The sequence below is a fragment of the Symphodus melops genome, assembly GCF_947650265.1.
Source record: "Symphodus melops genome assembly, chromosome: 12".
Taxonomy (NCBI): Eukaryota; Metazoa; Chordata; class Actinopteri; order Labriformes; family Labridae; genus Symphodus; species Symphodus melops.
Window position 1 is genome coordinate 19,368,568 of NC_136702.1, and position 22,669 is coordinate 19,391,236.

The 22,669-nt window shown below is 42.2% G+C and overlaps 2 protein-coding genes across 4 annotated transcripts in view; both read right to left on the reverse strand.

Annotated features, from left to right (window-relative positions):
• epb41l5 (erythrocyte membrane protein band 4.1 like 5) overlaps nt 1-9,189 on the reverse strand; it is a 31,460-nt gene extending 22,271 nt beyond the window's left edge. For both annotated transcript variants that reach the window (XM_079357404.1, XM_079357403.1), the window contains exons 1-7: nt 8,989-9,189; nt 7,667-7,878; nt 2,621-2,725; nt 1,334-1,376; nt 1,110-1,188; nt 835-879; nt 525-577 (exon numbers count right to left, since the gene is read on the reverse strand). In XM_079357404.1, the coding sequence (XP_079213530.1) occupies nt 525-577; nt 835-879; nt 1,110-1,188; nt 1,334-1,376; nt 2,621-2,725; nt 7,667-7,846 (505 nt within the window). In that variant the 5' untranslated portion in view covers nt 7,847-7,878; nt 8,989-9,189. The remainder of the gene's footprint in view (nt 1-524; nt 578-834; nt 880-1,109; nt 1,189-1,333; nt 1,377-2,620; nt 2,726-7,666; nt 7,879-8,988) is intronic.
• A 1,071-nt stretch (nt 9,190-10,260) lies between these two features.
• The window catches only part of ptpn4a (protein tyrosine phosphatase non-receptor type 4a), a 73,044-nt gene continuing 60,635 nt past the window's right edge, over nt 10,261-22,669 (reverse strand). For both annotated transcript variants that reach the window (XM_079357301.1, XM_079357300.1), the window contains exons 18-27: nt 22,477-22,533; nt 21,972-22,128; nt 20,450-20,616; nt 20,207-20,297; nt 19,973-20,034; nt 18,083-18,229; nt 17,429-17,557; nt 15,724-15,872; nt 14,604-14,739; nt 10,261-14,511 (exon numbers count right to left, since the gene is read on the reverse strand). In XM_079357301.1, coding sequence (XP_079213427.1) covers nt 14,104-14,511; nt 14,604-14,739; nt 15,724-15,872; nt 17,429-17,557; nt 18,083-18,229; nt 19,973-20,034; nt 20,207-20,297; nt 20,450-20,616; nt 21,972-22,128; nt 22,477-22,533 — 1,503 coding nt within the window. In that variant the 3' untranslated portion in view covers nt 10,261-14,103. The remainder of the gene's footprint in view (nt 14,512-14,603; nt 14,740-15,723; nt 15,873-17,428; nt 17,558-18,082; nt 18,230-19,972; nt 20,035-20,206; nt 20,298-20,449; nt 20,617-21,971; nt 22,129-22,476; nt 22,534-22,669) is intronic.

The window sequence follows — 22,669 nt, forward strand, 5'->3', positions numbered from 1 at the left end:
TCTGAAACCTCACTCGTTGTGCCATCACTTAAAGTGACAGCACTCCTCGTTCATCAGTCTTATGGTAGTGGACGGGTTTATGTCCCCTTGTCCCCACAGCAATGTTGCCGGGAGCGTCACCAGGACGTTAAATCACAGAGACGGCCATGACTGCTTTGAAAGGATCAACGGAGACTGGAAGCCGAGCTGGTGAGGACACGGCTCAGTCTGGTCAGCATCAGACTCACTTTATTCACCAAATGTTTCATGCAGAGAGGAATCTGACTTGCTAATGTAGTACAACAAAACAAGGACATTTGAAAGTCAAAGTGAAATGAAATGTAAAGGTTGAATTAAAGCTGAACAAACACTACACTTCCTGTAATACACCATGCTGTCCAACTCACACTGAACCAACTATAAACAAATGCTATATTTTGCTAATTAGGCATTTTGAGGCTCTGAACAGCTTTTGTCATCCCTGCAAAGACCCTCTGTGCAACAGCTGTCTTATTGGTCCGAGTTGGAGAGAGTCTGCTGCTTACCTTGAAGGGAAAAGGAAGCCAACTCCACCGCTGTTTCAAATGGACACTCCAGCCTGAAAACGCAGATCATTAAGACTCAGACAGAGAAGAATAATGAAGCTCTGATAATCCCTCCTGACATTAATGAAGGTCAACTGATAGAATGAAATCATGAAAACAAAGAAAGTTCATTTGTGTCCATCTGTTCGTCTCCTGCAGTAGCACTGCGACGCTCACGAATCAAACAAACAGATGTACGTGTACTCATACTTTGTCTTTTTAAAGTGTCATTAAGGTGGATGATAGTGAGTACGTGCAGGAAACGACTTACTTGCCACTGAGGATGTCTTGCTTTAATTGTAACACAAACAGGTATCTGAACAAAACAAAAACATTAGTATCAGGTTAAGAGATGCCACTTTTGTAATTTGTCGAGGACGCACTGTCAGGAACATGAAAGCATCTTTTCTAAAAGGCAGACAGAAAAACAATCTGTACGATTGTTTAGATACTGATGTATTTGAGTGAGTAATTAATTCATTATTAATACATCAATTCTTTGAGGTGTACAACCTCACAGAGCGGGTTGTAACGTGCGTTCCTCACCTCGTGAGCTCCTCATGCAGGTTGTTTGGTTCTGAGGAGTAAAACTTAACTCTCATGTGAAGGCAGTATGGTGGGCCGACTGGAGAAAGAGGGAAATAGTTATTATCAGCCCGACGAACATATTTTAGTTAAAAAGTCCTGTTAACTGATCAACCATTGTCAGTGTGTGTGTGTGTGCGTGTGTGTGTGCGTGTGTGTGTGTGTGTGTCTCTCTGTATACTTACTTTTCACTTGCTTTTTAATACTCTTTGTCACATCAAGCCAGTGCTGAAACGACAAAGATAATATAAAGACAGTAGAAAATGTCAACAAACAAAAGGCCATACTCCCAGAAACATTTGATTTTACAACAATAGCCTTAATGCAACAATAATATAACTTCCTTTATTAATTTAATTAATTTACATCATTTACATTAAATGTTGATATTATGCAATGAAAATGTGAATAAAAACTAGGTTTCAGGTATCTAAAAGTTTGGACTTTGGGGGGGCCAACAGAAGACACATAAAGGGTCTGTTCTGCTCTGTGCTGTAACTCTTCAGGCTCTACGAGGCGTGAAAAATGTCAAGGAGAGGCGGTGGTGGCGGTGCAAGTGTAAGAGAGTAAAGAGAAACAGAGAGAGATAACAGGAGAACTCGCAGCACTCTCTAGTCTCCTCTCCCCCACATTCCTTGATTGGAGGCCTCTCTCTCTCCCTCGCTCGCTCTCTCTTCACTTCAGCTACCCCCTCCCACTCTTTTGACTCTCTGCACCCCCCTCCTCCCATCAGTAACATCTTTCCTCCCGGCAGCTCTCCCTCCGTCCACGGCCTTCACAAAGTATCAGGCTGAAGGGACAGGGCCAGTGGCAGAGCAACAACAGTCTGACTCTGAGAGCCGACAACAGTCCCATAGCCAATCCCTTTAGCCCATTCACTGCAAGGGAAAGACTCAAAGCTCCCCTCCAAAAACCCTTGGACTGTGGTCGGTGCTGAAATCTGAATTCAGAAGCTGAAATGGGTTTAACATAAACAGCAGTGAAGACACAAGTGACACTACAGTAAGGATTAGTTATTGGGGCTGCAGTGAAATGCTTTGTGTTTGTGAGGTCACAGTTCAGGAAACTAAACAGGAGAATTTAAGAGGGACAGATTCCACATCAGCTATAAACTTTGTTTTCATTATGCATCTGCTGTTCCACATGACACCTGTGTTTGCAATTTGTCCCCCCTGAATCCCCCCCCCCCCCCCCCCCGAACTGCCACAAATGAATCTGAGTCAGCTCTTGATTCTCAGTTTTGGAAACATAAACACTGGCCGAGCTCTGCTAGTGAGTCCAGCAGTCTGTGCTTCGCTGACCGGAATATTACTGCTGATAAATAACATCACTGGCATTCCAGAACTTTCCAGGTAACCGGCTTCTCCAGAGTTCATGTTTCACAAGTTGGAAAGTTCAGAGCAGGGTCCACTGGACTGTTTACAACCTAACAGATATTACACAAGGGACTGTTTTGTGAAGTGCATTCTTACCGGCACTTGTGCCGAGTCCATGAAGCGCAGTCCAAAGTAGTCTTTCTCCACGATGTCCAGATGGTACATGATCTGGTCAAACAGCTCTTCACCTTTGGCTTTTTTCTGGACGCGTAAACACACAGACAAACAAAGGATTTAGTTATCAGTGTGACAGATGGTCCTACCAAGGATCATTTAGAAAACAAAACGCTGTAAACTGGAGGGAGTATTGATTATCGTGATGGTCGTGCACGTCTCGCAACACAGCACAAAGAATAATAGACAAAGTAAAGAATGTCTTACGATAAGAGCGGGGCGGAAAAAGTTAAAATGTCAAAATGGAAATCTCCTGACATCTTAAATAGATTCATAACTTCCAAAACATTTGAATCAAGAAATCGAAAATAAATTCAAAATCAAATCACGAGATCCCCAAAGATTCCCAGCGCGACTTCTGATAGTATATACATCAGAAGGGTCCTGAAGGAACGGGCATCATACTTCTCAGTTTATGTGAGTACATGACTGTGAAATATAAACTGTGTATCCCATGTACAGATGTCTGACTGTTCAAAGTGTGAAGGGTCTTTATTCACCAAATGCGTAAAAAGAGGATTTGTTCAAGAAAACACATTGCTCTCAAACAGGAAGCAAATAGCGGTCAGGGTTCATACTGGTTAACAGACGTTTGATTTTGGCATCCTCTCTGGAATCTAGCATCATTACTGAAACCCTATTTAATAATAATAATAAATAATAATAATAGCTTTGTATCAAAGTCGTTGCAGATATTTTTTTTTCTAAAAGGTAACTCATAAATGATGTGAGAACGCATTAAAACATGCACCTCATTTCCAATGTGGCTGGTGGATCACCAAAGAGGAAATATGAACACACGCTGTACCAGTTACTGCCTGTGCTCTGCCTGGGACTGGCAGATCTCTCGCTCACTCCAACTAAGGAATCCGACTTCTCAACCCTCCCATGAGGCACAGCTACAGGGTTTCCATGGTGATGGGGGCAGAAGTGCCCCAGACGCTGAGAAGCTGAGAGAAGTGAGGTGGCCGCGTACATCATGTGATCAACTGGTCCTTCTCCAAGTGAGGAAGAAAAGACGCCATCCAAGATCAGTCAGCCTGGCTCCTTTCTCTGCCTGGATTATGTCCGCTTTGAAAATCATGGCTTCCCCCATTCTTATGCGAGCTCCACTGAATCTTCACGCTCCCCATTTGTTATTTACATCAAATCACTTTTTTTTCTTCTTTTTTTTTTTTTTTTACTTATTTATTTGCACAACAAGTTCAGCTTGTAGTCTGTGTTTTTAAAGGTTTTTTGCACTGAATTTAGGAAGAACTCGCAGTGTTTCTAAAAAAAGGGTTGAATGAGGTAAGCAAAGGGACACGGGCTACTTAGCAGTTTCCTAGTGTGTCTTATACTCTGCCTAACACACACACAGTCTATCTCTCTCATACACACACACACACTCACACGAGAGCTCCTGGGCAGCTCAGGGGGGCTGGCCCCATGCTAGCTGGCATAGTTGACAAGGCATACCGCACCCCTACAGTACCCAGAGAGAGAGCACAAAGAACTCATTGTGTGTGTGTGTGTGTGTGTGTGTGTGTGTGTGTGTGTGTGTGTGTGTGTGTGTGTGTGTGTGTGTGTGTGTGTGTGTGTAAGTACTGCACTCAGAGCCTTGTTTTACTGCCTTCAGTATTGTTTGGCTGTTTGCAGTCTTCCCCTCTGTGAGCATACAGCTCTGTCTTTCAGGTTACAGCAGAGCCAAAAACAATAATGCCCCCCCCCAAAAAAAAAAAAAAAAATCACAATTACCAAAAATGAAGAACTGTTTTCTGCAACTTTTTTTTTAACAATTTAAAATGGGTGAAATCACATTTTTATTTATGCAGCACATTAATGTGCCCACCCGCTTATCGCCCCTTTTGCTCCCTCTCTCTCACAAACATCCAGAACAACGGACCCATCTTCAAAAAAAAAAAAAAAAAAAAATCGCCCCACCTCTCTGTGTGCACACGCTGAATAAAAACCTAATCATGACCCGTCTGGAGAGAATGGTTGTTGTTGGCTTTTCCCGGCAGAGAATAAAAAGCAGCCGTAGCGATAAGTAGACTGTTCCTTGTACGTCAGCCCTTCTTGTTCGGTCCATCCATCCCACAACTCTATTAATCACCAAGAGCCAATGTGTGTGAGAGGCAACTTTTTGTGTTTCACAATTCATAGCTCTATTAGTTTAATACATCTACAAAACAAATCTAACACCGATGCATGAAAAGAAACTGCCACCATTAATCTCATTCTGTTGAAAACATCCTTCTGATCAAATACGGGATCATTGAAACATTACAATTCTTCCCACTTACTAAACTAAGACCTTTAATGAATAATAGTGTAAGATTTTCTGATGAAGATGACATGTACTTCCATCAATAGAGGGACCTATTTATGTTTATAAAAAAAAAAAAAAAAAAAAAAAAAAAAAGGGCTCAATAGAGGAAGTTGGAGGAGGTTGACAGTTGTGGGTGGATGTAGGGTGAGAAAGAGAACAGTCTGCGAGGTAAACAAATGTGTAAAGTAAGGAATGCAATCATAAGGTGGTGTGTAATTCTGTATGGACATAGATGCTGCTGAACAGAGGTAACCCTAGGAGACTTTTGGGTGGCCTCGAATGCAAAGCAACACAAACACAGCTGGAAAACCATTAAAGCATGTGAATGCGTTTATTTACAACCATGTCAACATCTAAAAAGAAAAACAAACAGAGCGGGGGGGGGGGGGGTTATGGCAGTCTGTTAACTCTCAATGCAGCAACATACCAAAACATCTCTGTTCATTTTGAACATCACTAACACAACCTATCCAAGTCTACAGACCCCTGAACCAAACGCTCCTCACTATGTATGCTATGTCAAGTGGAGCTTCCCCAGCTCTGTTTACCGGAAGAGATACGTGTGGGTAAAAATGCAGAGAGACACTGCTAAGAGTTCCTCAGCTGTTCCTCTGATTCACTAAAGTATTTAGGAACTGTTCTGACTGACCGACACGCCGACGAAGAGGACACAGAAATCCCCTGTGAGGCCATGAGACATTCTGAGCTGATGCTCTCCCAGACAGTGTTTATGTATGAAACATGTACTCATTGAATATCTGATTAAGAGCAACAATTACTGCTCACTCAAACACAGGCACGAAGTTTGAAAAGGTCTCGATGCTGACACATAAAGAACATCTTATAGACCAAAGCAAGCCGAGCTCTTTCATCATGATACAGCATGAACACTGAGCTGTGGTAGTAATTCACTTCAACAAGGTAGTGAACTGTCTCAAAAGACGCCACAACAAAGTGAGGAATGTTTATGATATAGAATGCACGTGTGTAGTTAGGGTTTTTTTTTCCTTCCCCTTTTTCACACTTTTTGGCCAATCATTCAAACAGAGCAAAGCTCCAGAGTGAAGATCCAGAGCAGCTCTTCCATATTACCGTCCTATCACGTAGAGATAACTGGCCGATAAGACAGAGAAGAGACAGAAGAGGTTATTGATTTCTGGGGGAGGGGAAGCACTTCAACTTCCTCCACACACACACACGAGTACAGAGCAGAGAGTTGATGGGACACCAATGCAAGAGAAAAGTACATCAACTAAACCATTAAATGACCAAACCTGCACTTAAAACAAAAACACCTCAGTATTTCATATATCCCAGCAATAATCTAAAAAGAAAGGCTGCCACAGCAACAGAGAGGAAATGGAGGATAGAAAGCAGATAACATTCCTGGAGAAGAAAGACGGAAAGATAAGATGAGTCTGACCTCTCTTTGCACACAATACTGAGCTGACAGGAAGGAGTTCATGTTAATGATTGGCCAGGTCCTACCCTAAAAATGTGTGACATCGCTTGCGAGGCATCATGTTGAATAACGGAGACTGCACCGATTCCAATTCTCCGACTTTCTGATTTCTGCCTGCTCTGAGGTGTCCAATGCGATTATGGGCTGCTTTAGATTTTTCTGTCTTTAACGCTCTACAACTGACAGCAGGTCACATGACCATCTCGATCGAATGCTGAGCTGTCTATATTAATATTCTTTAGCACTAGGTGTTTAATGTAACTCATGAATAAATCTAGCTACATAAAGAGTCATGTTTACTGCTTCGCTGACCGGTCAGTGCCAAGCAGGCTGAAAATCACCAGACCCCCGGTCACAAGCCGATCCATCTGTGCACCTGTACTGAATCATATACATTACTACATTCCTGTGCAGTAAGCTGGTGAGGAATTCCAAAAGGCTGGTGGATAGTCATTTAGCAGATTTCAGGGTCAGAGTGTTAAGTCATACTTGCACATTTACCTCCTTTGATTTTGAAGCAGAATTCAAACAGACGTAAAAAAAGGCACACAGTTCTGTCTTTTTTTTAAAAATACAGCAAGAGTTGGAGAAGACAGATGACGTTAAAGAGAGACAACAGGACAAGTAAGAAACCAGACTGGCCTCGCTGGAATGCTGCAGGCCTGACACGAGTGAAACAAGAACATAAAAAAAATCTGTGAACCAGGCAAAAGAAAAGTCACATTCAGGGAAAACTCACAGTTTCTCCAAGACCGAAAGTAGAAGTTTATAGAATATAAGAAACCAAAAGAGACAAGGTGGAAAAGAGAGGAGTCTAACTGAAGATAGAAGAGGAGAGGGGAGAGTGACGCTCGGCTGTTCCTACTTTGTGACAAGCCAACAATGTCATGTGATGCTGTCACATGATTCAGTGTGTTCTCTAGAGAGGATCATGGAATTACAGGTGATCAGCATAACTACAACCCATCCCCACACAACCCTGCACGCACTACAGGCTGTATGTAATGAATCTTATTGGATTGCAAATAAATGCCATACAGGAGCATTTCTAAGAATTTCTAATGCACAACAGTGAAATATTTACTCTGACGTCAACCAGCCCAAATGTTTTAACACCATGCCAATAACAACCAGGTTTACGTTCATCACAACACCCCCTCTTTGGGGTAATGAACACCTGAACCTCTTTTCTTACCGGCAGTTCAACACTGACGTCTGTCCCGTCCAGCAAGGAAACGCGGCACGTGATGATGGACTTTGCATCCCCAGCAGCTGGGATGTGTGTAGTAGCACGTTGGGCCTCCCGTAACCGGGCCTTCTCTGCATGTTTGCGGATGGAGCGTCGCCCCAGCGTCCTGCGCAGGAAGCTCAGCATGATGGGGGAGAGGGAAGGTTACTCTACCAAACCTGTAACAGAGGAGGGTAGATAGAGCTCACATAAGAGGTGGGATTTTTTGTTTTGGTGAACAGTAGAGGCCTGCTGAAGTCTAATGTTTCATAAACCAAGGTCTAGCAATTAAACAGGTGAGAAAAGTCAAGTCAGCAGGTGAGCTAATGTGTACATATGGGGACATTTATATGGGGAGCAGTTGTCTTTAAACATTCAGTGAAGTCTGTTGTAATGTGAGCAAGCTGCCAATCACCTGCTAGTTAGGAACCATAACGAGCAGGTGTGCTTGCCCTCAATTATAATGATGTCCCGGCAAATACCCATCTATTAATGTGAGTCTGCTGGCAACTATTACTTTCTCTTAACAATGGGTTATTTTCAGTAATTATTGACGTGTCACAAGCTGACGTTAAAGTCCACGTTAAACGTTATTTAACTTAATTAGACAACACATAGAAAGTGGATATAAGTAGGTAAAGTGGAGGGAGGAAATAATGACGATAATGCTGTTTTTGTACTCACACGCTTTTCTATTTAATCCAAAAAGCGATTGAAGCTGTTTATTGCGTCACTTCGAAAAATATCATATAAATGACAGGGTGCGCTTATCAACTTTAACCAAGCGTTATTTTAATGTTTAATATTTATTCTTAGAACATAGCTTTACTAACAATAACAGTGTTCATGTTTAAATAATTTAAAAAGTCATGCGATTTTTAAGTAGACTGCACAGATTCATAATAAAGATGTTATAGATACTGAGTTTTCTGCGTGACTTCCTTACGAAGTCAAAAATATTAAAAACTGGGGAAAGTACAACTATTAAGCTTAGGTAGTATTAATAAAGAAAAAGAAAAAAAAACATTTAACTCCCCGTCTTAAAAGTCCCCCAAGCTAAGGCCTGGGATACCTGGTGTAAGCATAATCAACAGGTGTGCGTTTGTTTTACGACATGAGATAACCCTTAGCTACGGGACGCGTTGAGCAGATAAAACTCCGACCACACGAGCGGGTCTGGATGGATAAAACAAACGCCGCCTTTAGCTCTGAATGCCGTGTCCGACAAACACTTGCTCCGCAGCCACTTGTGGATCTGTAAAGGTCTGGAAGGAGAAGTGGGTACTTACGAAAACCTCTTCGTTTGAATTCACGGCGAAAGCACGTCCGCTTGCATTGTAATACGACTAAACAGCAAGCTCGTATATGTCCATGGTGAGGGGCTTCTTTCCTTTTCTTGTATTTCTCCTCCTCGGTCCCTCTGTACGTCCCAACAAAAAGTAGGAGGCAAAGCTCTGCTCAGGATGTGACGTCACGATAAATCCCTAACAAACCCTGATTAGCATTTTTAAAGCTACAACCCTTTTTTTTTTTTTAAGATGATAATGATACAATATTCTTTACTAAGTTTTTTTCTTACCTAATAATTCCTACTCGATTTTAGTTATCTTTGGTGTGTAAATTTAATATTAATTTAAATTTCTATTGGAGCGTTTTATTGCCAGGCCGCAGACGGATACTCTACTGAAGCCAATACATGGGCCAACAGATTAAAATTCAGTAATAGTTTCTTTTACGATTTTTTTAAAAATTACATTTTCGACTTTCAGAATAAAAAGATTGGCCTGCACTTTGATTTTGTTTATTTAAACCTCAGTGTGTCGTCTCTCTATTTGACAACAGCGCCCCCTCCTGGTTATTTTGTGAGTAATCATTTATAAGAGACCTGGCAGTTAAACAGTCTGGGATAGTGTAGCAAAATGCAGTGTGAATAGACGCAGTGATTAAGAGTCCTACCAGACTCATTTGGCTGCGTACTGGAAGCAAGTTTGCCTTATAATCAATTGACATTTAGGTTATACCATCTTTATACAAATTTGCTTGCAAACATTTAAAGAAAAATCTGTCCCTCAGATGTGTCAGGTGCAAACTAATACATTTGACACTGTTACGTGTGTGTACTTAGTCTTTAGCATAACACACTTCTTTTTCTGGTCTTGAAGAACAAGTAATACATTTGCTCTCAGTAAGCCTCAGTCTGATAGTACCCATCTAACAGGAGACTGACAGATTCAACCCACCCATTTCTCTTTTTTTTTTAACAATCAAAAGTGACAAATAAAAAGTGATGCGTTCTTTTAAGCCTTTAGTGTGTTTGTGATTCTAGCTTTGAAATAAAACTGAGACTGAGCACTCTGATTGAGATCTTCAGAGCAGCTGCCATGTTTTCCACCTGCTCACTCTAACATTGCCCAACCTCACTTTTACAGTGTGGAACAGCAAGGTGATCTGAAGCCACATCTCCATGCTTTGACAGACAAGCTTTAATTGTTCACAATCAAGCTCATAGACATGTCCAAAGCACCGTAAAACCACGATGATACCAGAAAGAAACAAGCAACTGAGGACAAAGGTTTTTATGACACAGGTAGAAGTTAACCAAGGGTATAATACGGTAAAACATTTCTCATTATTTTGTGTTTCATTATATATACACTCGCTGTTATAGACCAGTTTCAAATCAAACAAAACTTTGAAATAGCAGTCTTGAAATACACACCATTTGTGTCACATTTGATTTATCCAAAAGGAGAAAAAAAATCCAAAAAATAAAATAAAAACAAAATCTTTCTGCTCACAAATGATTTTCCCTTTTATTTTAAAGATTTTTTTTCATATACAACATTGTATTTACATGGTCTAGTTTTATTTACACAAAATTAACAAGTGGCACTGTGTAGTTAAGAGTTCTCCTCGTTTTTTTCTTGTCCCCTACAGGTCGTACTCTGAAACAAAATAAAAATGAGAAGGGAAAAAAAAAAAAAAAAAAGTTTAACAATGCTTTGTCTGCAACTTTTTTTTTTCTTTCTTCAGTAGCACTACATGCCACTCAGCCTTCTACAAAGTGCTGTCCTTTTCCTACCTGCCTAGAGCTGTTTTCATCTTTACAAAAATACAACTTACCCCGAGCCCTCCCTATGTCTGGTCCCCCTCCAAACTACCTTTGATCAGTACCCTAAATGCACAGACAGTACCAATTATGTGTCAACAACAGACGGAACACTTTGAACACAGACGGACCACTGCTGGACATGTTGTGCAGATGGAAACCCTAGCAGCCCTGATATATCAATTATTAACTGTTTTCCAGTACAGGGTTGATGTTTTATTTTGCCATTAGGAATTGTCAAGGTTTTGTGAACTTGTTACCGATGCCACTTCAACAGAATGCCTTCAGCTCAAATGAATTTTCACCTTTTGGTTATTTAATTGTTGCTGGTCCTGCTGCTGAATACAAAAAAAAAAGAGATGAGAAGACACCACTGGAGGCTGACTGTTGTTCTTTCAATGGTCATATTTGCAATGTATTTTTAACTTAACCCCAACTCCTCAAAATGTGAAAACCAGTTTTCACCCCTTAACTAGCTGGTCTCAGCGAGCAAAACGAGCTAAATCCTGTGCTACCAAACCCCATGGTATTCTGCTCAGATGTGTTATTTGCCTTGAGGCAGTGCTGAGAGAGTGGGATCCGTGTATAATGATCCAAAAAGAGAGGCATCTGGGGTGGAACAATGAGAAGAATGGACTGTGTATGTTGCGTAGGCTTAGCTGAAATGACTGATGTTGCCTGAGAGAAGGATTTAGGAAGATTTTGGAAGAGGGCCGCAATATAGGAGAGCTAAAAAAAAGAAAAAAAAAAGGAAGAGGAAAGCATTTTCCAGGCTCTTTTTGATCCCACCTCTCGATGTGACAAAAAGTTATGATTCAGCTGTTTGATATGGAGGTATGAGCACACTTCGAAATGTTTCACAGGCAAAGATTCAGCCTGTTTCTCAGGACACATTTTGAAACGCACCATTAAAAAAACAACAAAAAAAAACGCTCAAGATCAGGACAGATTGTGGCTTTATAACACAACCCTTCATTCCAGTTAACAGACAAGCAGGCTCAGACCAGACAGCTAACAAACTGTGTGTTAGAAATGTAGGAGGGAGAGGTTCAGAGGAAAATGAAAGACTGAAACCTAAACACACACTCTCACACACACACACACACTCACAGCAGGTTTCTCCAGCACAATCCATGGAAGGAGGACAGCAGGTACCGAAGCAGCCAATCAGAAATAAAGATCTCAAATCATGAAGAGGCTACACTTCATTCCATACCGATATGTAAATCAAAAAAGGATGGCAGCTTTAACCTGTCTGTTACTTTGACAATTAAAAAAAAAAAAAAAAAAAAAAAAAAAAGAGTCAAGAAAATGGATGCTGGGTTTCGTGAATAAAAATACAAGTCATCAGTTAGTATCTCATCACTCATCATCATCTCGCCTTTTAAACGAGCCGTAAAATGACGTACCGTAGGGAGAATTCATTAGAAAAGGAAGAGGATTGGTTGAATGTTCCGTTTGAGCTGCCTTGTTGAACTGTCAACTGTTCTCTGGCAGATGATCAGACATTTAGGAGAAGGAAAAAAGACAAACAAACAAACAGGAAAGGTTGTTTTAAAAGCCGCCGCTCCAGTGACCTCTAAACCCCTTTTGCAACTTTGCTGAAGAAAGTGTTCAGTGAGAAAAGAAGTTAATCATAACTGCTTATGTGTATGCAGAGATCTGGGGTTTGTCCTCAATGTCTTCTTGACGTTTTAGAAATCAATACAATACAAAAGCAGAGGAAGTGAGGAGGTCAGTGGAGGAAGCCTTTAAAGTCTTTTTTTTTTTTTTTTTTGACCATTCACACTCAGGCTGAGATCAGTTCATTGTCAATTCAACACACAGATTCCTGTTTGAAAATTGACAGGAAAAAAACCAAACATATTGTTGTTACATAACAATTTGTTGCAGCTTTCAACCACTTGAGAAGTGATTCATGGTACTGCTGTCTTTTTGTTTCTAAATGACCATGATCTGTTTGTCAGGTTCTGGCGCACTAACTGATCTGCTTTGGTTGTCCTCTTCGGAGGGTTGGCGTAAAATACAACCGTGTGTTTGTCTGTGTCTGGCTCAAGGACACTTCAGCAGGGAGCGTTGACCACTGTGTGACAGACATGAACCGACCTCAGCTTTGTTTCTTAGCATTGTCTGCCATGACGGCTTGGAAATAGCTTAGACTGTAAGTCAGTGAGGCCGTGTGTTTACCGGGGCCGATCTTTCGTTTCTTGTGTTGACCTAATGTGCTGCTGAAGCATCATGCAATGTTAGAGGAGAAATGTATTTTGATCATTCAATCAATTCAGAATGTGATGTTTTCTTTTCTTCTGTGTAACAATGATACGTTCGTCGGCTCTATAGAGACATAGAGCTACACGATAGAGAGGTGCCCAGTAAACACAGGCCCCTGAGTTTTGTAAACCACTAAAGTTCGTCACCACGCCAAACGACGGCCCGCCTCGGAGCGCGCTTGTCTGTAAGCTCAAAAAAAAAAAAAAAAAAAAACACGGCACAACGCAGGAGAAAGAATAACAACTTGCCACAGCACTGAACAAAGAGGTGAGACAGAGTGCTTTCAGCTGTCCATCGATCAGTCTGTGCTGTCGTACGTAGACAAGAAAGCCCAGAAAGATAAAAACCAAGTACAATAAATTAAATAACTGTCCCCCCCTCCCCACGGAAAGCAAATCAAATCAAAGAAGTAGTTAGAAGAAGAAGAATCGCACTACTTTACTAGCTAAGATTTAATCAGGAAAGCATGAAACTCTAGAATCATACAAACGAACATACACGTTGTTTTTTTTTTGTTCAGTGGACAGGGTTTGACATAAACTAAAAACACAATAAATACTCTTTCTGAGGAACAAAGGATCAGGTATATCTCTTTATCAGCTAAAAGGACTAAAAAAAGGCAGGTCCGTCTGGCAGACTCGCTCAGAAGGGGACGGGGCGACCCTTTGGGGAAAATAAAAACAGGAAAAAAAAACCTTTCCATCGCGAGGGCGGCCCATCCCCTTCATACTTATGGCACTACAGCAATTCCCCATCCACATTTTAATCTCTCATATGTTTATCTTTTCGTTCTTTGAATACTTTTTTTCTTGACCCTGAACAAACAACATCCCCTAATGGTACACAGCTGGATTTCTTCTTCTTCTTTTTTTTTTTTCTTCTTTTTTTTAAATTCGAGCTTGTCCACAATTTTCACTTTTGTTCGCTTGTGTTTCTTTTGTTTTTCCATTTTTGTCAGCATAAAGTGCAACAGTGCTTTTGTTCTCTCCTCCAGCGACCCAGTATGACCCCTGAAGGTCAAGTGTCACGGGTTAGCAGGGTCGGGGTCTGGGTCAGGGTTCACGCTGGTCTCACTGGTTACGCTGGTGGCGCTTGCGACGCTTGGCTCCTCAACTTCCTCCTCCTCCTCTTCTTCTTCTTCATCGTCCTCCTCCTCCTCCCCGTCTTCTGTCACTTCTCCCACATCCAGCACCTCCACTTCCTCGTCGTCATCGTCCTCTTCATCCAGGCCTCCTTCCAGCAACTCCACCACGCCGGCCTCCCCGTCCTCCGTCGCTCCCGACTCCTCTCCTTCTTTCTGCTGCTCTTTCTTCTCCTCCTCTCCGTCCTCGTCCACCTTCTCTCTCGGCTGGTAGATGGAGGTCTTGAGTGGTTTGACCAGGCCTTCCTCGTAGACTCTCAGGATGGCCTCACATACAAAGCGATACTGACTCTGGTGAAGACAGATCGAGAAAGGAAGTCAAGCTTAAAGCTAAAAAAGTGGCAGGCAACGAGGAGAAACAAAAAGTTAATGTGTATACATACGGGTGTTTGTATCATCATGGCTCTCTGGTCTCTCATCGTCCTGACAATATCTAGAGGATACACTGGCTGACCACACTCCATTAGACACAATGCGGTCTCCATGGTGATCAGAACTCCAGTCCGACCAATGCCCGCACTGGAAAAAGAACAAACATTTCCGTGAATTCAAAAAAGTATTTCTTCTTGAAACCCACTTCACCAGTTTCTTGAAAAGATTTCCTTTTTTTTTCTAGACTTAGATTCTTAGTCAAACAGTCGTGAGGATACGAGCGCCCATTTTCCGTGCCGACGTGCCGGTGCATTTTATCTCCCTTCGACTTGTGTGTGTCCTTTCCTGATGACGGCGCTCTCTGAACGAGTTATGTTCTACCATCTGTTTGTGTTTTATATTTTATATCCACAACTGATGCTACTAATAAATCAGCCCGTTTGCTGTTCCCTGGCAGCACTAAGACCTCCGTTTAAGAACGACTAAAAGTATTCTGACAGTCAGACTCCAGATCACAACACCACTGTGAAGGTCTCTTTACAACAAAGGTACATAATTTAATTAAAAAAAACAAATGGTAAATGTTCATTAATGTGATGAAGACAGGATGCTACAGGATGAGTTTAAGATCTTTGATGATAAAAACCCTTAGATGCACTTTTTTTTTTTTTTTTTAAAGACGAAACTGTTGGCAGTGGGCTGCTGCTGGATATTAAAAGTCAAAAAGCTCAACCAACACTTGCAGGTTGATTAACTTTATTAACAAATTAGACTTTTGGGCTGTTGGACAATGAATAATAAAAAAAGTACATGATCTGATCTGACATTTCCCCCACTCGGCGTCTAATCTGTCTCTTAAAATACAATAAGGAGAGAGGAGAGGGTTGTTTGTGCTGCCAGGCAGAGAACAGGAGGAGCATGCCAGTGTGTGTGTGTGTGTGTGTGTGTGTGTGTGTGCGTGCGTAGAGTGACAGAGAAACGAGATGAGCAGACGCTACAACGAGCTAACAATAGCCTAAGATCTGAATGGTACCATAATATCAGTATGAAGATGTACACAAAGCTGTTTTCTGTGTGTGTGCATGTGAGCCACGTGTACTTAAAGGAGTCATTAAGAAAACCAATCTGTACCTGCAGTGCACCACCATCGGCTGGTCCTGTCCAGCCCGTTTGGTCCGTACGAGAGCCACAAAGTCCAAGAAATCGGTGGAGTCGTCAGGAACGCCATGGTCCGGCCAAGCTACGTACTGAATCTGTGTCAGCTCTCTCTGCTGCTCGCTCTGCACACAAAGAAACACAAACAGCTTTATAGAGCGTTTCTATTCACCGTCTTTCAGGGACGTTTGGCTTCCTGATCTATTCGATACAAACTTCAGGAACCTCAGCTAAGAATGAAAAAATATATATTTTTCCCAGTTATCGTTCATTCTCAAGATGGGTTATTGTATTTCATGTGGGCGTCGTCAGCTCATCGCATGAGCTCAGGAGGAGAAGCTGAGCAGCAGCTTGTTTGTCTAATTATGGCCCTTAAACATGTTATGAAACAGATCGTATGAAAACAACAAAAAATAAAAAAATAACAGAAGTTTTTTTTAATTTTCTAACCACTCTGCTGGACTGCTGCGTGCTGATTCTGTGAGTTCAACCACATTTAAGGACATAGATGCAAATCATTATTGTTGTCCATGCTCTGATTCGATGGTGAGACGTGTCACGCTTTCTTCATTCAAGCATTAAAGCAACAAAAAAAACAAAGAGAAAAACAGAGAGAAAAACAAACAAAATTCTAAACCTGATACAACAAGAAGAGTCGGCAAGATTTAAACCCAACAGGGACAAAGGGAGGACTTCTTAAACACACACACACGCACACGCACACGCACACACGCACGCACGCACGCACGCACGCAGACACACGCACACTACAGCAGATAACTACAGAGCAGTGTTTCATGTGCAACTCAGCCCCCTGTGTTCCCTTTTTAATACTGCCTCGCTGCATCGCCATGGTAACACATCTATCTCCATGGCAACAATCACAGGCAGAGGAGAATGCTAATTGCCTCCTCCTACAGCTGTACATTTCAAAGGTCACGGTGAGCGGGCAACACAAAGGGAGCTAATCGGCAAAACAAAGACAGCGGGGAAGTGACGAGGAAACAGCAGGAATGTTCAAAGTTCATTTCCAATGAGCCTGTGTCCTCGTTAGCAGCATGGTACATCAAGTGTTACATAAATTACAGCAAAGCCCCGGAGTGCACTGAAAAACAGCACCGTGTCCAGTTTAGAGGGATGTGAGAGTGATGTAAGCATCCACAGGTAAATACAACACAAACGTACATCCTCCATGTGTCTTTGAAAACTCTCATCATCCCACTCTCTGTTTGGTTTTGGTGTCTGTTTTTTTTTTCTTCTTCTCTCTATTTCAGCAATGTAACTGACTAGGGTGGTTGGGTTGTCATGGTAACCAGATCCAAATACGTGGCCCACATGCAGCATCGGGAGCCAGAAAAAGAACAGCCCACACCGGTCACTATGGCAACACACCTCCTCGGGGTCCACAGCGACTCATCCTTCCTGAGACGCCGGTCCCAGCGTTTGATTGGACCCCGTGTGTCTCTCTCTCTCCCTCTCCGTCTCTGTGCTGCTCTGTTCCTCCTTCCTAACCTGTTTCTGTCAGCAGCTAACATCCTCCTCCTTATTAGCCTTAACGTCTCTCTCTGTTTCCTCTGATTCCTCTCTTCTCAATGGGCTTTTCTTGTTCTTTTAAAAGTTACTTTGTGTGAATGCGTGTGTGTGCGTGTGTGTGCGTGTGTGTGCGCTTGCGTGCGTTTACCGGTGTGTGCATCAGAGTCATCTCGCGGACCAGAAAGGCAGAGTTGCCCTCTTCATTGTGGCACGTTACTGCAAAGTCTCCATAGGTGGCGCTGCTGTCTGGATTGGGCCAGTACTGGTGACACTTCACCTGTAAACACACACAAACAACATCTGTTTACAACTGAACACTGGATTACTTCTCACAGCTGGCTGGTGTTTCGTTCTCAGGTCAGGGGGTCAGAGGTCAGGCGAAGGCACAGAGCAGAAATCGGCCTGGAATCCTTCAAAGTTCTTGTGATGATTCTGAAAAACGTTTTCCTGAGAACGAACGTTCACTGGATGTTAGTTTGTTTGATCACACTGATCTCTTTTTGTTTCCAATAAAGTGAACTCAAAGTAACAACAGCAAGAGACAACGAAAGTCCTTCATGCAGAAATGTATACATTGAATATTTCGATGAAAGCATCTCGTCTGTGTTTCAGACACTTTCATGTTAAACAGCCCTGACAGACTCGATCAGGATGAGAACTTGGCATTTCTCCCATGGGGTAAAAGAAGGTTTTTCTATCAGACAAGCTGAGTTCAAAGCTGTGCAGGACTTTTCGGTGGATTCTTCTATTTGCTAACATATAAGGCTACCGGTCCTCATGTGTGCTGAACTCTTCTACATACCCGCCCTCTCTCGACCTGCGTGGTCAGCATGACCACCATGGATGAGCCCTGCTCCCATGTCATTTGCCAGAAGTCGGGGCAGGTGTTGGGCAGCGGGCCTTGGCAAGCTATGTAGCGGTTAATAAGACTGGAGGCTGGAATCTCCATCTAGAGGAAAGAAAGAAGCACAGATTGAACACCACAGATAGAAGGTTGGACGCATTTCTCTTCAGAGTTTATTTTCTATTGAAAGCGTTTTGCTTTGTGAAATTTACAACAAAGAGCGAAATGCCTTTTGATGATTCTAAAAGGTCCAAACACTTGAACAAAAAAATAAATAAATCAAGCCTCGTTTGACGAAGTCTTCAGTGCTTACACACGCTGACAGGTTCTTAATGGTTGGCTTCCTGTTTGAATGAGCCTCTCAGTCACTCACAAGGTCACACGTAGTAACACAACGGTAACTGTAACACTCAAGCGGGAGTTGAACGTAACCACAGACACGTCAAGAAACACCTTGGTGTTTTCTGCCTGATCATGCTTTTCTGTTAATGTGAAGAAAAAAAACAACAGCAGACATTTAGGTTGCTGAGTAGATCGTGGTGACTGTGGCTCAGTGGTAAAGCCAGAGGGTTCGACCCCCAGCTCCTGCTGATAGATGTTAAAGTGTTTTTTGGGCAAGGCACTAAACCCGGCCGAAATGCAGTATGCAAATAAGTAGAAGATATGCCAGACATACTGATTCAGGAAAGATCTACAGGACACCTTAAAATCCCATCATGCAAAGTGCAGGGACAGAAAGGGACTGAACGATGGACGGCAACAAACAGGGGAAATTATCGCAATCCGACAACACCACACAAAGCTAGCATCGCTCATCTTTTCTGATTCTCAAAATCATGAACATCAAAATAAATCGGCTTTATTCAGAACCCGAGTGTTGTTCACTTCTGCATTCCAAGACCAGAAACCATCTCGACCTGGCATACTGTAAAATAACCACTGGCTGGTAGTCATACAACATGCTACTGTCGCATGTAGCATTCAGTGTATACTGCGTTCAACATGTAGTAAATTTTGTGATGTTTGAATGTCACAACATCGACACACATACAGACACACACACACACACACACACACACACACACACACACACACACACACACACACACACACACACACACACACACACACACACACACACACACACACACACACACACACACACACACACACACACACACACACACACACACACACACACACACACACACACACACACACACACACACACACACACTCTACCTATGCACATCACTGACTTCCACACCTCATACTGAAAAGATATGTTTGGCCTAATTTGAGTTCAGAAAGGATTTCCCTTTTAAATTTGCTTAATAAAAATTTGCTGAACTAATTTGGTTTGATGTTTTGAATGAAGAAACGTTTGCTTATTAAATTTGGTCTGATCTGTTGAAATAAAGAATGATTTAAAACTTAAACTCGGCGTTGTCTCCCTCTTTTTTGTTACAACCTGAGCCAGGTCAGAACGGCCTGAAGAAGAGCGTTATGATTCAAGGACCTGAGTTTGGCCAAAAGTGCATTTTTTTAAACAGGTGTGACAGATTACTAGCACTGGCTCAAATATGTTGGAAGGAAGGAAGGGAGAGCTTCCAAAGTCGAACCCAGCAAACATAGAAAAGGTGCTTTCAACTGAACCGGCTGATGTAAAAACGTACAAACCCTTCGTTTACGACGTGATGCCCTCGTAAAGTGGATGTGGTGAACTCATTCGGCAGTTATGTGTGTTCAACATGTGTTGTGATGGTTAACGTAACAGACCACCCAGCGGGTCTCAAACCAACAGAAAGCAGATCTATGGACAGGGAGATGAAAGAGGAAAGTACTCACGTTGATGTAATTTGCATTGATGTAGTCATCTGTGCTTTTCAGAATGACCCGCGTGGCATCATCTATAAAGGGAGAGAAAGAGACGACATACGGGGTTAGAGCGCATATTAAAAAAAAAAGAAAAAAAAAGAGAGAGGGCGACTGACAGAGCGAGAAAGAAGAGATTTCCAGAGAGGAAGATAAAAAAAAAAAACACAAGCCAACGGAAAGAGACAGCTGTGTGCAGTCACGTACAAGGAGAGATGTCTCTGTAGCGGTTTTTGGAAACGTTCTGAGGTAATTTGGCACACAGCATGGTCATCCCCGGCCTCTTCCTGTACAGTTGCTGTAAGAAAAAGGAAGACAAACGTGTGAATGAAACTCAACGACAAACATCTGACAACCAGCATTCAAGCTTATATTCTAACCGTCTAATAAAGGCAACAAAGGTTTTGTGTGTATCTCAGTGTGAAGAAGAAGAAGAAGTGTCTCTCTTACATCAAACTGTGCCAATATGGCTCCTCCGCTCAGGCCCTCCTTCAGTGTGACCATGGAGTCCCTCAAAGCATTCTGGTCTAGCTGTGTGGGGTCCTGAGGGGACTTCTCGGGGATGTACTGAAAATCTGGCTCCGAGTCCACCTTCTCCTCCACCACGTCATAGATGGCTGAGTGGGACAGGAAGGAAAGATGTCACAGTGTGTATACAAACAGCTGTTTATGTAGGCCGAGGCCCCGAGGGGAGTATATTTATCTCTAAGTATGTAATGAAAGGGGAAAAAAAAGACATCAGAGAAGAAGAAACTCTGAAAAATCACAGCCAACGCATAGAAGCATATAGTTAGTGTGTGTAAATATCTAAATGCATATGTTTTCATAAAAATGTGAACTGACAGATTTTACATACATTGATGCAATCTTATATGTGCTCTGATGTAAGAGAGGATAGAATGCATAAATCCCTCACTGACCCATTTCAAATACCAAGAATTTCCATTTTTCATCATCTTTTAAAGCTGCCCCCCCTCCCCACACACACACACCCACACCCCCTCTAATTCGCTGACTCTGATTAAAAGGAAATCCATCGCAGACTTTTCACATGATAAGAACACACAAGCTAAGATGTACAGAAAGCTAAAAGTACATAAGATCTCCTTTTCTATCCATGTGAGACTAAGCAGTCCAGAAAAAAAGACCAGAAGAAGAATCCAAACTGGTGAGCAGATGTGCAGCTGTTAATCTTCAGGAGTGGACTGCACAGGCGGTCCAGATGTTGCACTTTGCCTGGTTATCACTTCAGCACATATTAGAGATTCATGCAGCACTAATTTACATTCAAGTAAAGTGCTCCTTATGTTAAGATCAGTAGTTCTAAAACATTGAAAGCTGGTCACTTCCAGATCAAACTGTGATAAAGAAAAGAACTTTTTGCTAACATTGTAAAATTATTTGTTGTTTTATGCAAGTGTACTGCCTTAAATAAGTAGTAGTGGTAGGTGCGTGCCGCAGTCCTCAAAGCAGGCGGCCTGGGTTTGAATCCGACCTGTGCCTCCTTCCCACATGTCATTCCCAACTCTCTTTCTCACTCTCTCCACCATGATAGGCACTCATTTGTCAAAATTACAAAACATTTCAGATCACTCGCCGATTGCAAACAGTGACATCATTACCGTAGCGTAACTAAAACATGCAGCTCCGCTCGTCGAGGACACATCTTTATCTTCTATTCTACTCCGTGTGTTTGTATTTAGTCACTCCTCTGATACGTCTTAAAGCAGTCAAACTTAACTCCTAGGTTGTAAATAGCTTTGTACCACAATGCATGATGGACTCCATAGCTTGGATAGTGTCCATCGATTGTACACTTTTTACAATGCATGGTGGGATACAATGATTGGACTACACAGGGTATGATAATGCTCACTCAGAATCCAGACAGCGCTACAAAAAGGCGTATGCACGTTATAGTGAGTCCTGTGTGATTTCCGACGCAGCCAATCTACCGACTATCCACACTCACCGTTTGGTCTGACCAATAGGATGAGCTCCCCGGAGTGGCTTTCACAGCTGGCCTTGATGAACATGACCACCTGATCGTGGGTGTGGTCAGAGATGTCCCGTCCGTTAATGAGGACCACCTGGTCGCCCTCGTTAAGGCGTGGCACACACAGGTCGGCCTGAGGACGAACAAAAAGGAGACAAAGTGAGACCTTTTCGTTCATAAATGAGTGAGTAGCTTGAGGTAATCGTTCTGATTGGATAGAAAATGTCCTCAGATATTAAAATACATGAGTCGTCACGATTTTTTTAAATTTATTTTTCATTATTATTTTTTTTCTTTGCTTTCCCTCATGCTTGTTGATTTATTTTCTATATCTCTTGGGGAGGTCCTTTTGAAGCCCATATTGGGGTTTTTTAACCTCTCCCACACTTACTATTCTTGTTTAATATTTTCTTTCTTTTTATGTAACTGTCTTTCTTGGTGAAAATAAAATAAAATAAAATAAATGTATTCCCTGACTTACAGATGTTCCTGGAGCCACTCGAGACACTATGATGGGCATCTTCTGGTCAGCTCCACCCTAAAAACACAGAAGAGAAGGATCAGTAAACAGCACTACGCATGGGAGACGTTTCCCTTTCTTTCAAGGGAAGAGTCAATATTTCCAACATTGAGGTAAGAATTGGTCATAATTCATACAGACGACTGGCGCCGCA